A 19,964-nucleotide genomic window follows, 5' to 3' on the forward strand; every position below is an offset into this window, starting at 1 on the left:
CATTTCCACAGGCTGATAAATTCCTTATATGGCGCTTGGACGCCCTCTTCTGGCCTTCAGGCGGCTTTTGGGTGCAACACGAGGTCCCCAGACCAAACAAATACAGCAAAATACATTGACGTGATGGAAGGACCGCGACAATGCGTCTTTTTTACGGTGAAGGGCGGTCCTTTAGTGACGTCACGTACGGACTCGTCACCAACTCAAAAACAAGAATATTCAGTGCAAGTCTTAAAACGTAAAATATAGCTATATGCGGTGGAATCTTTGTAAAATACGCTCAGTAGAAGTCATTTGAAGCCATTTTACAAATTATGGACACAACTTGTCCGGAGACGTCCGTCGTCCCGTAAGGTCTACCTGGTAGACTTTGCGCCCGAGCACGCCTTGTTTTTAGATCAGCACAGTCAACTCCACACTGAAGCGCAAATGTCACGTGGGCCCGGCAAAAAAATAACAATGCCGTCCGATTTATGGAATATTAAAAAATATAGTATATTAGAAAAGTCAGCCTCGTCTTGTCTGAACAGAGACGTTCTTCCTGTAAAGAAACAACAAAATACGTAAATACATCAATACACAAATACATGAATAGATAAATAAATGAATAGATAAATAAATAATAACCAATAATATAAAAATAGATTAATAATAATTGTCTTCTTTTGCCTTCAAGATAATAATAATAATAATTATTATTATAATTATAATAATTTGTTATGCGGCGAGACAGCAAGCAGGTGGAAAGGTGATAAAAGTTCACACAGCCAGATCCAGGAAGGATATTTTGAGTTTTCTTTATTTGAAGTCGTGATTGATATCAGTTTTCGGCAGACCACAGGTAACACTGCTCTCCAGGCTGTCCTTTCTCCCTCTTCGTCCTCCTCGAAGTGACTTCCTCAGTCTGGTTTCAAAGGTGGTTCACCTGGGCTTCTGGCCAAGCAGGTCCCAGCGGCAATTGGCCATTCCTAGGTGGTTGCAATCACCTTCTCAGAGACAATTAGCAGTTGCCCGACTCTACTGTTTTGGATGGTGAGAAATGTGCACCTTTCTCCTATCCAAAATCCAGAAAACAAGAAATTATTTAACATTTCTTTTGACATCATGACATAATTATAATACATTTCATTTATAAGCGCCTTTCAAACCTCTCAAGGACACAGTCACAATACATAGATAAATAAACAAATAGACGAATAAACAAACAAAAATAGATGAATAAATACATCAACAAATGAGTAACTAAATAAATAAATGAGCAAATACATAGATACATAGATAAATACATTGATAAATAAATAAATACATTTTTAAATAATTAAATAAATAAATGCACAGCCAAATAGATGGATAAGCAAATAAATAAAAATAAAAAAACAAAAGCACTTTGCTGCTGTGAAATGTCAATTTCTCCATTGCGAGACTAATAAAGGCAAATCCAAATCCAAAAGTAAATACGTAAATAAATAAATGAGTAAATAAATGAGTGAATAAATAAATACATTGATAAATAAATACATAGATAAATACATAAATAACCGATTAATGAATAAACATATAAATAAAAATAATTAACAATAGTAAATACAGTAAAGTCTCGTTATATCGATATCGGTTATATCGATAGTACCGCTTATTACGATACTCTTTTCATTTCCCTTGCACATTTCTAGTCTTTTTATGTATAATTAGTACCGTTTAGTACGATACCCGGTCATTACGATAATCCGGTTATTACGGTGCTCCTTTTCATCCCCCGCCGGCCATTTTTGTTGTTTATATCAATATATCCGTCGCGCCATTGGTCAACTTGGTCACGTGTCTTGTTACGTGAGCCGCCATCGGTCGCGCCATTGGTCGAGCCATTGGTCGCGCCATTGGTCGACTTGGTCACATGAGCCGCCATCGGTCGCGCTATTGGTCGACTTGGCCGTGTGACTTTGTCACATGACACGCCATCGGTCGCGCCATTGGTCAACTTGGTCACGTGTCTTGGTTACGTGTCACGCCATCAGTCGCGCCATTGGTCGACTTGGTCAGGTGACTTGGTTACGTGCCCAGCACCAGTGTAGCAGAGCCATTTTCATTTTCAGACGCTCGCTCGTGTGTAGCAGACGAGATTGAAGTGTTTGTGTTAAAAGGTAAAAATGGGAAGCAGAAGAAGATTGATGACTTTTTTAAATTGTATACATAATACAGTAAGATGTAAGCGTTGCAGTTTCCCTGTTGTGTTATGTACATGCCCACTGTACTGTATATGAATGCAATCGTTTTTTGCAACAATGTTTCTTGTTTTGTCTGCTGAAGCGCGATGATTTTGAAAATTATTAACATTCCATACTGCGTATTAAAGGACAGCTGATGTCACTTTTTATTCAAATGCAAATAAAAATGACTTCACGCCAAGACGTCTTGCATTGCTTGTGAATCCAAACAATGGCTTCAGATTCGGATAATATGCTTTCTTGTTACACATCCAGTTATGAATATGTTTCAAATACACTGTAGTTCTGAAGATTAAAGCATACATGTTTACAATCATTAAAGAATTATATGTGCCATTTTGAGGCAACATTGGGGGAACATCTCCCAAAAAAAAAGGGAGCTAATGGCCAGCTCCGTTTCTTATATGGCGCTTGGCTGCCCTCTTTTGGCGGCTTTTGTTTAATGCAGTTCGGCGCAGGATCGGATATATCGATAGTCCCGGTTATATCGATATTTTTTCGGACTCCCTTGAATATCGATATAACGAGACTTTACTGTAAATAAATACGTAATTAAATACATAACTAAATACATAGATACATTGATGAATAAATACATTTATAAATAAACAAATAAATAACCGAATAGATGAATAAACAAATGAATGAAACTAAACAAAATAAATAAATAGATGAATGAATAAATAAATAAATACATACATAGCTGGCGGCCCGGTAGTTGAGTGGTTAGCACAACGGCTTCACAGTGCAGAGGTCACCGGTTCGCATCCCGGTCTGGTCTACCTGTGTGGAGTTTGCATGTTCTCCCCGGGCCCGGGTGGGTTTTCTCCGGGTCCTCCGGTTTCCTCCCACACTCCAAAAACATGCATGGCAGGCAGATTGGCAACTCCAAATTGTCCCTAGGTGTGAGTGTGAGAGTGACTGTTGTTCGTCTTTGTGTGCCCTGCGATTGGCTGGCAACCAATTCAGGGTGTCCCCCGCCTCGTGCCCGAAGACAGCTGAGATAGGCTCCAGCACCCCCCGCGAACCTAATGAGGAATAAGCGGTACGGAAAATGGATGGATGGATGGACATACATAGCTGAATAGATGGGTAAACAAATAATGGCAAATAGGCAAACAAAAATAAATACATTAATAAACAAATAAATATGTAAAAATGTGACAATGACAAATTGAGTTTAAATTGTTTTGAATAACATGATGATTCTATTGTATTGAATTATTATTTTTTTTGCCCGGGGCTTTATACCCCGACAATAGCGCAACATTTGGTCCCTTCACAAACGGGTCAAAATAGCTTTTGTGACGAGTGACTCAAGCCGAGCACAACTCCGTATCACGCTTTCAACGCACTCCTCAATCTAAATGGATCTGTCTGACTCACCGCTGACGAGTCCTGGATGGAGGTACTCAGTTGCTTCGGGGTCTAAATCATTGTCGTCTGAGTATTTTTATGGTAATGAATGCCACGCTTCCTCCATGTTGGGTGTTTTCATCTGGTCTGGACATGCACGCCTGGCCCGGGTGGGTCCAAACAATAACTTCCAACACTTCCAGGAATTGATCCGACATCTTTCATTTACCTTGGACCGCATGTTGCCAGCCACCGGTGCCTGATTTTTAACATGGCTGGAATCAACCATAGAATAGAAGGTCTTTCCCAAAAACGTAGTACAAAAGGGGGAAGACAAGCGCTGTTTGTATGTCTGCTCCGGAATGCAAAAGTGGGCAATTAGTCTTTTGTTCCCAGCAGCATATTCCGTGCCAATAAACGTTGCCTCGTCCCATGGAATGCGCACAGGATGTCTGGATTGCTAAATCACACCCAAGCGGTTTGATTGCTTGTAAAGTAGGCCGCTGCTCCCAAAATGGGACGTTCGCATGGGCTATTGTTACAGTATCGCGTCTGCGACTCGGATCATACTTCTCGGACAAACGGGAATTACAGTCATAGATTTTAAAGAAATGTAAGTGTTCAAGGGTATGCCGCACTGACTCTCAGCTCATCTACTCCAACATAAAAATCACAAAGTTGCCATCTTCTTTTTTTCATCTAGCTTTCCAGTTGTCTATCTAGCTAGCTATCTAGCGAGCTATCTATTTGCTATCTATTGGCTATCTAGCTGGCTCGCTGGCTATCTAGCTGGCAATCTATTTGCTATATAGCTATCGAGCTAGCTATCTATTAGCTATCTCTTAGCTAGCTAGCTGGCTAGCTTTCTATTTATTTGAGTTACTTCGGGGCTGAGCGAACGCTGGCACGTATGGCTGCCGCTGCTCACCCACAGAAAAACTTATCCTGTGACTGTAAAGTGACCTTGAGAGTTTTGAAAGGCGCTGAGAAATTTAATGTATTATTATTTTTTATTTTTTTTTAATTATTATGATAGATGGCGGCTGAGTAGGCAGCCGTCAGCAAGTGCTCTCATGAGACAAAAACAACAAAAAAAAGCAAGCTTTTTTTGTTGTTTTTGTCTTGTTATTGTGTTTTCTTCTGTCACTTTGTTGTTGTGCGTCGTGTGGAACGGATATGGATTGTTTTTCAGCATTTTTGGCCACGACAATCATCAAGGAGAAGACTGCTGAGCGGTTGCGCCTTTTCGGCAGCATGGATATGCCAGTACTGTTTTTGAATGGGAGGAATGTCGGAGTCATTTGACTGTCATCGCTGGACAGCTCTGGGGTCATTGTGTTTTTTGCGCCTGTAATGGGCAGCATCTTCACAGCCCCGCTTTGTTCAGCGGAAAGGTCGGTGCTGTTGGTCAGTCTGTGGTTGGATGGATGTATGGCTTGAGGAGCCCGCGATAAGAAGAAAGGAGCGTCAGCGCAGAGCGCCGATGCGTATGTGGAACTGTCCCGGCTTGGAATTGAAGCGGATTTATGTGGGACAGGAGATGTGAGACAATGTCTTTTCGTCAATGGACGCTACAGCTTCGTGTTTGCTTTCAACATTTAGCTTGTAGCTATATGTGCAAATTCCACCATGACGTCCTTGATCCACTGCTGAAATGGATGCTTTGATCCTCTCCTCTTTCATCTAGAACTGCTTCATGTCATCGCAAAGAGGGTACCGCAAGTCCTGAAGAATGAATGACTCTGTGTCTTTGTGTATTTCCCCTTTCCCGGCAAATTGGCGTTTTCATGTTTATTATGTTTGTTAAAGTCATAAGTGCCTTGCATGCTGTGTCCGAGTGGACAGTAATTTCATCTGTGCTGTATGTCATGCATATTAGCATATTTGACAATAAAGCTGACTTTGACTTTGATTATTACTGTTATTATTATGCTCGATTTAATAGCGTAACACCGAGTCACATCTCAACCAGGTGACTGAAACGCATTTTGGAAATCAGCGTATCCTCCATCGAGTGTATCCAGTTGGTCCATAATGCTGCTGCTCCCATCTTTACAGTCAAGTCTGGGTTTTCAAAGGTCTCGTTTCTCGACCAATTCGGGTTTAGACCAAAAATTTCAGGTGTTTGCAACCGAAAATGGGTTTTGACTAAATATGTTCCAGTCCAGATGTGACTAGGGTACCAAGGACTGTTTGCGCTCTTGGGAAAGGAAATTGAGTCAAATCTGGGTTTTCGAACGTCTTTTTTCGCTACCAATTCGGTTTTCGACCAGAAATGAGTTTTTTATGTCTCGGTGTATGGAAGGGCCTGAAAAACATCTCAGGCCACAAAAGCCCAGTGACAAAGACAAGGAAGGCAACGAAAAAGACAAGGACTGGGCAGATGAACTCAACCGCTTTTTCAATCGTTTTGACAAGACGCCTGTCGCTGTACCTGCACCAACTCTCACTGTGGACTTACCCTCCCTGCCCCCTCTCACGACCAGCTTCCCGCAACCAACAACTGCCCTCCCAACCGTTGCTACACCCTCAGCTGCCACTCTGCCTCCTGGTTCCTGCCTGTCTGTCACAACTGCGCAGGTGAGGAACCAACTGAGGAGGATGGAAGTGAGGAAGGCAGCAGGTCCGGATGAGATCAGTTCTCGACTCCTCAAGACCTGCTCCGACCAGCTGTGTGACATTGTCCAGCACTTGTTAAACCTGAGCCTGAAGCTGGGCAGAGTTCCGAAGCTGTGGAAAACGTCATACCTGGTCCCAGTGCTCAAGATTGCCAAACCAAAGGAGCTCAACAGCTACAGACCAGTGGCACTGACGTCTCACCTGATGAAGACGCTGGAAAGTCTCGTCCTCGCCCACCTGCGACCGCTGGCAAGCTCATCGCTGCACCCGCTACAGTTTGCCTACCAGCCCAGCATTGGTGTGGAGGATGCCATCATCTACCTCCTCCACTCGGCCTCGCTGCACCTGGAGAATGCTGGATTTCTCCAGTGCCTTCAATACCATCCAGCCAAATCTACTGGGGGACAAGCTGCGGCATGCCGGAGTTGACCATCACCTCATATTCTGGATTACAGATTACCTCACAAACAGGCCACAGGACGTGAGGGTAAAGAACTGTGAGTCGGACAGGCTTCTCTGCAGCACCGGAGCACAGCAGGGGACAGTCCTGGCTCCCATCCTGTTCACCGTCTACACCTCAGACTTCAACTACAACATCCCAACCTGCCACCTTCATAAATTCTCTGACGACTCAGCTATTGTCGGCCTCATTACAGAGGGAGACGATAGGAAGTACAGGGGACTGACAAACGACTTTGTGGACTGGTGCCAGCAGAATCAGCTCCAGATCAACACCGGGAAAAGCAAGGAGCTGGTAGTACATTTCTGCAGGAAACAATCCTCACCTGCTCCGTTGAACATCCAGGGTTCGGTCATTGTGAGGGTGACCTCCTACAAGTACCTGGGTGTTACTGGACTGGACTACAAACACGGATGCCCTAATCAAAAAGGGACAGAGTCGCCTCATCCTACTCAGGAAACTGAAGTCTTTTGGAGTTCAGGGGTCACTCATAAAGACTTTCTATGACTCTGTGGTGGCTTCAGCCATCCACAATGGAATTGTTTGCTGGTCAGGCAGCATCACCACCCGGGACAGGAAAAGACTGGAGCGCCTTGTCAACAGGGCTAGTTCTAGTTCCGTGCTGGGCTGCTCGCTGGACTCTCTGGAGGAAGTGGGCAACAGACGGATGCTAGCTAAACTAAAAGCTCTGCTGGACAGCCCCTCCCACACCCTCCTGCCCACCCTGACAGCACTGAGTAGCTCCTTCAGCCAGAGACTATTACACCCATGCTGCAAGAAGGAGAGGTACCGCCTCTTGTTCCTACCGACTGCTGTCAGGCTTTGCAATTCTCAATGATCACATGTGAAAAAAACTGGCCACTTTTAAATATGGTTTGATGCAATATATCAATATGCCTTTCTTGATACTTGCACTATGTACAGTTTTTTTATGAAACGGTTTTGCACATTTACATTTGCACAGTATACAGTTATACATTTTTATTTTGTTATGCTTAGAATATATTGCTTTCTATCCTTTCACCCCCCCACACCCAATCCCCTTTCAAATTACTGCTGTGGACTGCAAATTTCCCCATTGTGGGACGAATAAAGGTTTTCTGATTCTGATTTACAACCAAAAATGGGTTCTCGACCGAACTGTGTGCACCTGAATGCACCACATGACTCACCTCCGCTTCCTTTTATGTCACTTATTGGTGTCGCATCTCATTCTGACCGAGACATTATCCTCGTGTAAGCGTTCCATTGTGAGTCGGCGTGTTTGTATTGTTCAATCACGATTTAAAAAAAAACTGACATTGATTATAATGGGAAATATTGTTTTGGTTTTCGAACAAATGGGTTTTTGAACATGTTTCTGGAACGCATTATGGTGCAAAACCCAGGTTTAACTGACCAGTAAAGTCTCAGTTTTCGACCCAGGATTTGGGTTTTTTTATGCCTCGGTTTCCAACCTGAAATGGGTTCTCGAGCAAACTGAGTGCACCTGAATGCACCACTCGATTCGCCTCTGCTTCCTTATCGTATGTCACTTCTTGGTGTCGCGTCTCATTCTGACCGAGACATTGTCCTCGTATAAAGCGATCCATTGTGAGTTGGGGTGTTTGTATTGTTCAATCAAGATAAAAATATATATATTAAATTGATTCGAATGGGAAATGCTGTTTTGGTTTTCAAACAAATGGGTTTTTGAACAGGTTTCTGGAACGGATTATAGTCCATCACCCAGGTTTGATTGATCAGTCAAGTCTCAGTTTTCGACCCAAGATTGTAGGCTTTTCATGCCTCGGTTTCCAACCTAAAATAGGTTCGCGAGCAACTGAATGAACATGAATGCACCACTCGATTCATCTCCGCTTCCTTATACAGTGATACCTTGGCTTACGAATTTATTTGGTTCCCAGACAGTGTGTAAGGCGAAAAGTGTGTATCCCAAATATTCATTTCCCATGGGAAACCATTAAAATGAGAATAATCCCTTCCCAGGTCCCCATAAAACATAATTTTCTACTTTCTTATTTTCTAAGCTTTAAAACTACACAAAATATACTGTATTTTATGTATAATAAATGTGCGAAGATATTATAATTAAAGAAATAAACTGTACTGTATAGTAAGTACACAGACGTACTGTATAGTAAGGTCATTTTATTTACCTTTGTGATGGTCATTGATGGCTTGATGGAATGGAGTGCCGGTTTCATCAGCATTAAAAACTTGATGAGGAATGTAGACTTCTTTCAAAGTCAAAGTCAGCTTTATTGTCAAATATGCAAATATGCATGGCATAGAGCACAGATGAAATGACTGTCCTCTCGGACCCAGCATGCAAGGCACTTATAATGACTTTAACAAACATAATAAACATGAAAACGCCAATTTGCCAGGAGAGGGGAGCCACTGCGTGTTCACGCGCCGCGATCTTGTGAAAAAAATAATAAAATAACAAATAATATGACAACACAAAGACACAGCCACCACCATCTTGAGGAATGATCCCTTGTAGGTGCTTTCTCTGTGATAATTTTACCTTGTTCCTCATCAATTGTCTTGTGTTTAGCTGGGTTTATTTTTTTGCATCAAGTGTACAGATGGCTTGTGCGGGTTATTTGTGGAGCCTGATTGATGGGAATTTTAACCGTGCAGTCTACACTCTGCGATTGAACTATCAAAATTGAAATGAGTCCAATTTTCACTGTTTTCTATCCATTTTGTCAGTCTCTCTCTGTCGTCTGCCTGTCTCTTTAATGTTTAAACCACCTCCCCTCACTGCTGCGTCCTTGACCAATTACATGGCTTTAACCGAGGACTGGGGGCGGGGAATAGAGGACTAAAAATGTCAGCTGCCATTTTCTTTTTCGGAGAATGGCTTCACTCTCTCCTTGTCTGTAAAACCCTTTTCACTGCTGCGTTCTTGACCAATCACTTGGCTTTAATTGATGACTGGGGGCGGGGAATAGAGGACCAAAACAAGCCGGCTGCCATTTTCTTGCTAGGAGAACGGGCTCGTTCGCGAACGACACATCATTCATTGTGGCAGCTCCGTTTGTATCCCGAAAAATAGTTTGTATGCCAAGGTAAAATTTTCATAAATTTAACGTTCATAAACCGAAAAATTCGTAAGCCAAGGGGTTCACAAACCGAGGTATCACTGCATGTCACTTCTTGGTGTCGCGTCTCATTGTGACCGACATATTATCCTCGTGTAGCGTTCCATTGTGAGTCGGCGTGTTTGTATTGTTCAATCACAATTAAAAAAAAAAAAAGCAGGCATTGATTACAATGGGAAATGTTTTGGTTTTTGAACAAATCGGTTTTCTAACACGCTTCTGGAACGGATTATGGTCCAAAACACAGGTTTGACTGTACAGTCAAATCTCGGGCTTCGAGCGTCACGGTTCTCGACCAATTTGGTTTTCGACCTAACATTTTGGGGTTTTTTTCATACCTCAGTTTACAAGCGAAAATGGGTTCTGGACCAAACTGAGCGCACCTGAATGCACCACTCGACTCCCCTCCCTTTGCTTCCTTATATGTCACTTCCTCCTGCTGCGTCTCATTGTGACCGACCAACACTTTAGTATTGTTGAATACATTTTTCATTAAAAAAATCAGACCTCTGCCAATCAGACGTTCTCCTCATGTAGCACCATTGTGAGTTGACCTGTCTACATTGTTCAATATTGATTTAAAAAAAGCAGACATTGATTACATTGATCATAATGGGAAATGTTTCGGTTTTCAACCAAATCGTTTTTCGAACAAGTTTCTGGAACGGACTATGGTTGAAAACACAGGTATGACTGTACTGTTAATAGCGATGCATCAATGTAACCGAGTGACATCACCTGGATACTTATTGTCTGCCTTTGAGGAGATTTAGTGACACTCTTTGGTTTCACATGAACTGTAAACCAGTCACCATAGCAATTAAATGCCACCAAAACCAGTTATTTTTATTAAACTAAACTTTTTAAACTAAATCAGACTCAAAGCGCCTGTAAATACATCAACTACCGAACCTATTTTGCCAGATACTTATATTGTTTTCATTTCAGGTTGCAAATTTATACAGAAATGTGACCAAAAATATAAACTTGAAGTTCCCCGCAATGAGGATACGCGTCGGAATGTCAGCGCCACCAAACTGTCCTTCACGACGCCCGTGCTATCCGTGTTTACAAAATACTGACTGAGGAAAGGAGCAAATCACTTCCCTTTGAATTTCCTTTGCGGCCAATGTTTGTTCCGCTTGATTTGTGTTGTGTTGACACTGAAGGCCGAGCCCTTGAAGAGGTAGCTAGGGAAGGGACAATTATGAGCTACAGGCAGATGAATGTTTGTAACCGTGCTCGCGCTTTGAGCTTCGGAGCGCCGGAAACCGAATCGTCTACTTCAGGGGTATCAAAGTTATTTTTTGCCGCGGGTCACATTGTCGTTACGGTTTCCTCCCTGAGGCCGTTATGGATAATGAATAGAATAATGACTGTTATTGTGGTTGACATGAGACAATTTGACATTTTCGTTCAGACTTTAACAAGCATCATGGAATTTCACTTCAAAGTTTGATTTGCTTTAGCGGGCCGAATAAAATGATGCGGTGGGCCAGATTTGGCGCCTGGGCCTAGACTTTGACACCTGTGATGTAAACGATTAGCCAGCTATATGAATAGAAAGAGAGCTGCCTTGATCGCTAGCTACTGTATCTCTCTAGCTAGCTCGCACGATCACTAGCTCGCTCGATAGATGCGCATGACATGGCTTTTGCGGGCCGAATAAAATGATGTGGTAGGCCAGATTTAGCCCCTGTTCCTTGACTTTCACGCCTATGATGTAAGAGACCAGCCAGCTAGCTGAATAGAAAGAGCGCTAGCTCAATCGCTAGTTATCTCTATATGTAGCCAGCTCGATAGATGAGAATGGAATTTCACAAGTTTGATTTTTTTTTATTATTCGCGGGCCGAATAAAATTATGTGGTGGGCACCTTTGACACCTGTGGTATACTTTGTCTTGTTCAGAAAATCACCAAAGTATCCGATTTACGATAAAAGATAAAGGCAGCATTCCCATCACAATCGTTCTGCGGTGAAATGCTAAAAAAAAATCCCTTAGTTGCAAAGATATTGATGACGTTGTCATCCATTTTGATGTTCTTCTTTTCTTATCAGGACCAGTTCGATAATCTGGACAAGCACACTCAATGGGGGATCGACTTCCTGGAGCGATATGCCAAGTTTGTCAAGGAGCGCTTGGATATTGAGCAAAATTACGCCAAGCAGCTCAGGTACGAAAATACAGAAAAAGACAAAGATCTGTTTTACAGTCGCGCAATATGAAAATTACAAAATAGCATCTGTACTTCTTTGAAGGTGTCGGACGTTTCGCTTCTCATCCACGAGGATTCATCAGCGAACTAAAATTTACTGGTAGTTTTGGGAGCAGAGGACCACTCCCTGAGGCTACACTGATTACTTCTATTGTCCTGACTGATTAATTCTATTGTTCTGCCTGATTATTGGGTCTACGACTGGCCTGATTGCCCCATTTGCTCTGGTATAATGGGTATGACACCAGAGCAAACCACCAGCAAATTTTTCTTCGCTGCCAAAGCCTCTTGGATGAGAAGCGAAACGTCCGACACCTTCAAAAAAGTACAGATGACGGCAGAAAAAAACCTTTTCATCGATACAATTTCTTAATTCAGACGATCTGCAAATAGGTATCCACTCCAGTGCCAGGGTTTTTGTCATTAAACGACTTTATTGTACTGTACAGTTTATTTCTTTCATTAGAATACAATAGTACATACATAAAATAAGGTATATTTTGGTTAGTTTAAAGGCTTATTTTGTAGAAAATTATGTTTTATGGGGACCTGGAAACGGATTATTCTCATTTTAATAGTTTCTTATGGGAAATAAATATTCGTCAGACAAACCTTTCGCCTTACACACACTTTCTGGGAACCAATTAAGTTCGTAAGCTGAGGTATCACTGTATTTCAAATTCGCTAGCCACCAAACTTTCACGGGCATTTTCCAAACCAATAATCACCATCATAATCCAGTCAGGATGATGATCCCAATATAACATCATAACATCATTCACTTCCTCCTATTCTACGCCAGGAACTTGGTCAAAAAATACTGTCCAAAGCGCTCAAAGGATGAAGAACCCAGGTCAGTCTCCAAACATGTTATTTTATTTAGTTTCATTTTTTACATGGCATCACTGGACCGCAAATGGTCACCGATCAATCATATTCATCCCCTTAACACTCGTCGGCTCGGTTTGACAGGTTTTCATCCTGCCTGTCATTTTACGGCATCCTGAACGAGCTGAACGACTACGCGGGCCAGAGGGAGGTGGTGGCGGAGGAGATGGGCCACAAGGTTTACGGAACCCTGATGAAGTACAGCCAAGACCTCAAAGCGGAGAGGAAGCACGTGAGTACAACATGTGCCTCGTCCCCGCTTCACGTTTTGTTTTGTGTTTGGGCTCACGCGCATACGTTGAGAATGATGACAAACATCCGCCATTTTCTCTCCTCCCATCATTGGCTTGCCGCTGCCGTTGATATAAACTCTTCGCATTCAAGAGGCAAGCGGCAGCAGCGTTGCGGAGCAAGTGTAGATGCTTCATGGAGGATTAAGCATTACCGTTCCCGTATAAATACGTTCCACGTCTACGCTGTTGCTTTGATTTTGAGTCATTATGTGCCTTTTCCATCATGCTGATGTGAAAATAACCGGACATGTCAATCATTGGTCCTTTTATTCATCCTTTATGAATTTTAACGGGACAGAGCTTTTGTTTTCTAATTTCTTGTATGTTTTGTGTTTTTTGCCTTTTTGTATAAATGTTTTGCCGTGTGTGTGTGTGTGTGTGTGTGTGTGTGTGTGTGTGTGTGTGTGTGTGTGTGTGTGTGTGTGTGTGTGTGTGTGTGTGTGTGTGTGTGTGTGTGTGTGTGTGTGTGTGTGTGTGTGTGTGTGTGTGTGTGTGTGTGTGTGTGTGTGTGTGTGTGTGTGTGTGTGTGTGTGTGTGTGTGTGTGTGTGTGTGTGTGTGCGTGCGTGCGTGCGTGTGCATGTGTGTGAGAGCAGCATCTGCAGGAGGGCAGGAAAGCCCAGCAGTATTTGGATCATTGCTGGAAACAGATGGACAACGTAAGTACGGAAAGAAAAATAACAAGGGTGGGGGGATATGATTTATTTTCTTTTTTTTCTTTTTTTATTTGATTTATTTTTCGCATGAAAGCTACTTAAAAGGCAACTGTAGGTCAGTGGTGTCCAAACTGTGGCTTGGGGGCCATTTGGGTTGATGCAATACAGCTACATATACCAATATGCCTTTCTTGATACTTGCACTGTGTACAGTTTTTTTATGAAACGATTTTACACATTTACAGTATACATCTCAGTCTCCTGACATTTTTATTTTTACACTGCTTAGAATATCTTGTTTGTCTACCCTTTCATCGCCCCCACCTCATCCCCTTTCAAATTGCTGCTGTGGACTGCAAATTTTCCCATTTGCGGATCGCCATGTACAGTGATACCTTGGCTTCCGAACTTAATTGTTTCCCAGAAAGTGTGTGTAAGGCGAAAAGTGTGTATTCCAAACATTAATATCCCGTAGTAAACCATTAAAATGAGAATAATCCGTTCCCAGGTCCCCATAAAACATAATTTTCAACTAAATAAGCCTTAAAATTACACACAACATACCTTATTTTATGTATAATAAATGTGCTATGGTATTGTAACAAACGAAATAAACTGTACTGTATAATAGTCGTTTTATTTACCTTTGTGAAGCCACAAAAGGAATAAAAAATACCCAATCATGCCAAGTGAACATCAAATATTTGCACGATTGTAAAAGGTCCTCACTTCCTCTCTTTTAGGGGGAGTTTTGACCACTGACGAATAAAAACAAAACTAATAAATAATTAAAAGACCACAACTTGTGATTCAAGATCTAAAAAAAATCTACAAAAAATACACAATTATCCAAACTAGAGGTCAAATGTTTCCATGATTGTAAAATGTCCCCACTTCCACTCTCATTTAGGCAAAATTTTGTCTACACACTAATAACCCGAAAAAAAAAAACAACACCACAACTTACAAAAACGTATGGTTCATGATTAAAAAAGCCACAAAAAAAATACACATTCATGACAAGAGAACGTCAAATATTTGCACGATTGTAAAAGGTCCTCACTTCCTCTCTTTTATGGAGTTGTGACCACTGACTAATAATAAAAAATACAAATAAAAAACTAAAACACCACAACTTGTGATTTAAGATTAAAAAAGCCACAAAAAATACACAATCATCCAAAACAGAGGTCAAATATTTGGAGGATTGGAAAAAGTCCTCACTTCCTGTCTCATTTCGGGAGACTTGTGTCTACACACTAATACGCCCCCTCCCCCCCAAAAAAAAACACACACAATTTACAACTTGTGGTTCAAGATTTAAAAAAGCCCAAAAAAAATCATAAAAAATACACAATCATGCCAATAGAACATCAAATATTTGCACGATTGTAAAAGGTCCTCACTTCCTCTCTTTTGGGGAGAGTTGTGACCACTGACTAATAAAAATAAATAAATAAATACATACATAAATACACCAAAATGTGTGACTCAAGATTAAAAAAGCCACAAAAAAGTACCAAAAAAAATAGATCTGAATCAGACGGTGATACTTTACTTCCTGACAATCCATCTGGGTCACATTTGTCGTGGAGGAAACAGTGAATAGCTGAGACATGACTATCAAGTCAGCCTCACACGCACACGCACACACACACACACGCACACACACACACACACACACACACACACACACACACACACACACACACACACACACACACAAACATTCACTGGAGTCAAGGACACCAACATAGGGAATGAGCCCCAAAATTTGCAATGAGAATTAAAAAGTCCAGTTTTCGCCTATATTGTCGAACGGGTCTACAGATTGCTCGCCGTTCTGCTAACTGCGTAAATCCAATGAAAATGACCTCAGAAATGAGCAAATGGAATCACTGCGGGGGATTTGGAAAGCCCAAAAGGAAGGTTGGAAGGTTGACATGGGCCAAATGTGGCACATGTGCCTTGCTAAAGGGAGGGGGCTGGTTCTGAAATTTGGGCCTGTGTGTCATTCCCTTGATCCCGAATGGAGTCATCCATCCATCCGTTGATTAATCCGTTTCTCCTCAGGGGAGGTTGCGGGGGTGCCGCAGCCTATCCCTCAACTGGTTGCCAACCAATATTTTGTTGTTATTGTCATGTCGCGAGCCGCTACAAAATATAGTGATACCTCGGGTTATGAACGCTTTAGCTAATGAACTTTCCACCTTATGAACGTTAAATTCGCAAGAATATAATCTTGGCATACAAACTAATTTTCGGGACACACAGGGAGTACCACAATGAGTGATGTGTCGTTCATGAATGAGCCGGTTCTTGGAGCTCCTGAAATGGGAGAAGGCTTTTTTTACTGTCTATTCCCCGCCCGTAGTCTTCGGTTAAAGCCGCCTGTGATTGGTCAAGATCCGTGGTAGAGGAGGGAGGGGACACACGCAGCAGGACACACGCAGCAGTGAGAAAATAGATAGAAAACACAGTGAAATTTTGACTTGTTTCAACTTTAGTGATAGTTCAAAGGCAGTGTGTAGACTGCAAGGTTAAAAGATCCCATCAATCAGGCTCCACAAATAACCCGCACAAGCCATCTGTATAATTTGTAGAGAACATACAAGCAAGGGAACCAGCTATTAATGAAGTTTCTAGTGTATCTGCCTGCACCTGTTGCTGTTGCAATATCACAATGTCTAAGATGTACAACCCAGAGCTCCTTGAGACACTTTATGCAAAAAGCTATCCATTCCATCAAGCTTTTGTAAATCTTGAACCACAAGTTGTAAGTTGTGTTGTTGTTTTTGGGGGGGTTATTAGTGTGTAGACACAATTCTGCCTAAATGAGACAGGAAATGAGGACTTTTTACAATCCTCCAAATATTTGACCCCCTTTTTGCATGATTGTGTATTTTTCGTGGCTTTTTTAATCTTAAATCACAAGTTTTGGTGTTTTAGTTTTTTATTTGTATTTTTTATTATTATTAGTCAGTGGTCACAACTCCATAAAAGAGAGGTAGTGAGGACCTTTTACAATTGTGCAAATATTTGATGTTCTCCTGGCATGAATGTGTATTTTTTTATTTTTTTTGTGGCTTTTTTAATCATGCAACATACATTTTTTTTGTAAGTTGTGGTGTTTTTTTTTTGTTTTTTCGGGTTATTAGTGTGTAGACAGAATTCTCCCTAAATGAGAGTGAAGTGCGAACATTTTACAATTATTGAAACATTTGACCTTTAGTTTGGATGATTGTGTATTTTTTTGTAGCTTTTTTTGTGGTGTTTTAATTATGTATTTGATTCGTTTTTATTAGGCAGTGGTCAAAACTCCCCCTAAAAGAGAGGAAGTGAGGACCTTTAACAATCGTGCAAATATTTGATGTTCTCTTGGCATGATTGGGTATTTCGTATTATTTTTTTGTGGCTTTTTTTAATATTGAATCACACTTTGTGGTGTTTTATTTATTTATTTGTTTTGTTGTTATTAGTCAGTGGTCACAACTCTCCCAAAAAGAGAGGAAGTGAGGACCTTTTACAATCGTGCAAATATTTGATGTCCTCATAGCATGATTGTGTATTTTCCATTTGTATTTTTTGCGGCTTTTTTAATCTTGAACCATGAGTTTTTGTAAATTGTGGTGTTTTTTTTTTCGGGTGATGAGTGTGTAGACACAACTCTCACTTTATGATAGAGGGCGTGAGGACTTTTTACAATCATCCAAATATTTGACCTCCTTTTTGGATGATTGTGTATTTTTTGTGGCTTTTTAATCTTGACTCACAAGTTGTGGTGTTTTTGTTGTTGTTTTTTTGTCTTGTTTTTTTTTTATATTAGTTAGTGGTCACAGCTCTCCCTAAATGAGAAGGTAGTGAGGACCTTTGACAATCATGCACATATTTGAAATCGTCTTGGCATGATTGTGGATATTTCATTTTTTGTGGCTTTTTTGATCTTGAATCACTAGTTGGGGTGTTTTTGTGGCTTTTTTAAGTATTAGTCAGTATGACCTACAATCATCCAAATATTTAACATCCTCTTGGCATTGATAATGTATTGTTTATTTTATTTTATTTTATTTTATTTTATTTTATTATTTTCATGAGTTTCTTTTTTTGTTTCCATTGACAGAGCAAAAAGAAATTTGAAAGAGAATGTAAAGAAGCGGAGAAATCCCAAATAACCTTTGAGCGGTTAGATAACGACATCAACGCCACCAAATCGGAAGTTGAGAAGGTAATCTTCCCCCAAACCGTCTCCGAATGATGCGAATCGAGTGGATAATCGACACGATAAAGAATTTAATTTTGTTATGACGGGTATCATTCTCATTAACATAATCTTGGGTGGTTTGATGTTCACGCTTCCTGGTCTACATTTACCCGATCGACGTTCGCTCTGGTGTGACTGCGACCATTCAGGCCAAAGCGCAATATTACCTGCGGACTCATATGGCGGACGAAAGTAAAAACGAATATGCCGCCCAGCTGCAGAACTTCAACGGCGAGCAGTGGAAACATTTCAACAACTCTATACCACACATCTTTAAGGTAACGCAAACCATATGGAGGGGTGTAACAGAGACCCTGATGTGAGAAAAATAAGCGCACCCAAAATGGAGTTGCAAATCTTTTGTATAACTATAATTCTAAGATGATAAATCATAACAGTGGCAGATGGTGGTTGTGTGGAAAACTGTAAAAGGGGGGTTGTTGTGATCCTTGTCTTCCAGAATCTCCAAGACATGGATCAGCGGCGAACAGTGAAGCTCGGGGAGACGTATCGAAGCTTCGCCGAAGCAGAACGGAGAGTCATTCCTATTATTTCCAAATGTCTGGAAGGAATGGTATCAGCGGCCAAAGCTGTCGACGAGCGACGGGTGCGTAAGAGCGAAAAGCGTTTCACGTCGAAGGTTAAAAACATCACACTATTCAATGGTGGAAGATGTGTCAAGAAAAAAAAATCATCGCATAGATTTCTACTGTGTAAGACGAGGACCCAAAGGCTGCCTAGCTAGCTATCCATTTTCTATCTATTAGCTCTCTATGAGCTATTTAATTGCTGTCTAGCTATCTAGATAGCTATATAACTAGCTGTCTAGCTAACTAGCTGGCGATCTATTAGCTAGCTTTCTATCTATTAGAGTTACTGGCATTGTATTTTGGACAGTCTCCCTTATTTCAAGTTCATTTAACTACAGACCCATATTATTTAGGAATCAACTGTTTTTTTCTGATGCTGTGTATAATATTTATGTAGTCCTAAAACTCAATATTGTGTGGGTCCTGCAATTTGAGTGAGAATGACAAAAACCCTGGCACTGGAGTGGACACCTATTTACACATCGTTTGTCACAGAATGAGTTAAAGGACAGCCGATGCCTCCTGACAAGTTGTGTCCATAATTTGTAAAATCACTTCAAATGACTTCTACTGAGCGTATTTTACAAAGATTCCACCGCATATAGATATACAGTAAAGTCTCGTTATATCGATATTCTCGGGAGTCGGAAAAAATATCGATATAACCGGACTATCGATATATCCGATCCTGCGGCATGTAAATTTTCTCCTGCCTTCATAGAAATAGTATCGTAATAAGCAGTATCATAACCCAAGCCCGGATAAATACAGAGGGTTGTGTCAGGAAGGGCATCCGACGTAAAAAAAAAAAATTGCCAAAACAAATATAACCAAACCTATGAATCCCTTACCGGATCGGTCGAGGCCCAGGTTAACAACGGCCGCCATTGGTACTGTTGACCTTCAGGGTGCCAGTGGAAAATTGACTACTGTTGGTCGAAGAAGGAGAGGAGGGAGGTGTGCCCGGAGGAAAAGAGAGCAATGGAACGCCAAGAGTATAGAACTAAGAGTAGGAACTTTGACAGGTAAAGGTAGAGAGCTGGTTGACATGATGCAGAGAAGGAAGGTAGACATACTGTGTGTCCCGGAGACAGAAAGGGAGCAGGGCTAGAAGCTTAGGGTCAAGGTTTAAATTGTTCTATCATGGTGAAGACAGAAAGAGAAATGGAGTTGGGGTTATCTTAAAAGAGTAGTTTGTTAGGAATGTCTTAGAAGTAAAAAGAGTATCAGATAGAATGATGAGTCTGAAGCTAGAAATTGAAGGCGTGATGTTCAATGTTGTTTGTGG

General features: G+C 41.3%; 1 protein-coding gene across 3 annotated transcripts in view; it reads left to right on the forward strand.

Annotated features, from left to right (window-relative positions):
• The window catches only part of fnbp1l (formin binding protein 1 like), an 85,135-nt gene that overhangs the window by 39,377 nt on the left and 25,794 nt on the right, over positions 1–19,964 (forward strand). For all 3 annotated transcript variants that reach the window (XM_089000170.1, XM_089000171.1, XM_089000172.1), the window contains exons 2-8: positions 11,833–11,948; positions 12,793–12,843; positions 12,963–13,110; positions 13,766–13,828; positions 17,946–18,050; positions 18,236–18,364; positions 18,547–18,693. In XM_089000170.1, coding sequence (XP_088856296.1) covers positions 11,833–11,948; positions 12,793–12,843; positions 12,963–13,110; positions 13,766–13,828; positions 17,946–18,050; positions 18,236–18,364; positions 18,547–18,693 — 759 coding nt within the window. The remainder of the gene's footprint in view (positions 1–11,832; positions 11,949–12,792; positions 12,844–12,962; positions 13,111–13,765; positions 13,829–17,945; positions 18,051–18,235; positions 18,365–18,546; positions 18,694–19,964) is intronic.

This window comes from Hippocampus bargibanti, linkage group LG07, assembly GCF_051943395.1.
Source record: "Hippocampus bargibanti isolate YZ-2025 linkage group LG07, ASM5194339v1, whole genome shotgun sequence".
Taxonomy (NCBI): domain Eukaryota; kingdom Metazoa; phylum Chordata; class Actinopteri; order Syngnathiformes; family Syngnathidae; genus Hippocampus; species Hippocampus bargibanti.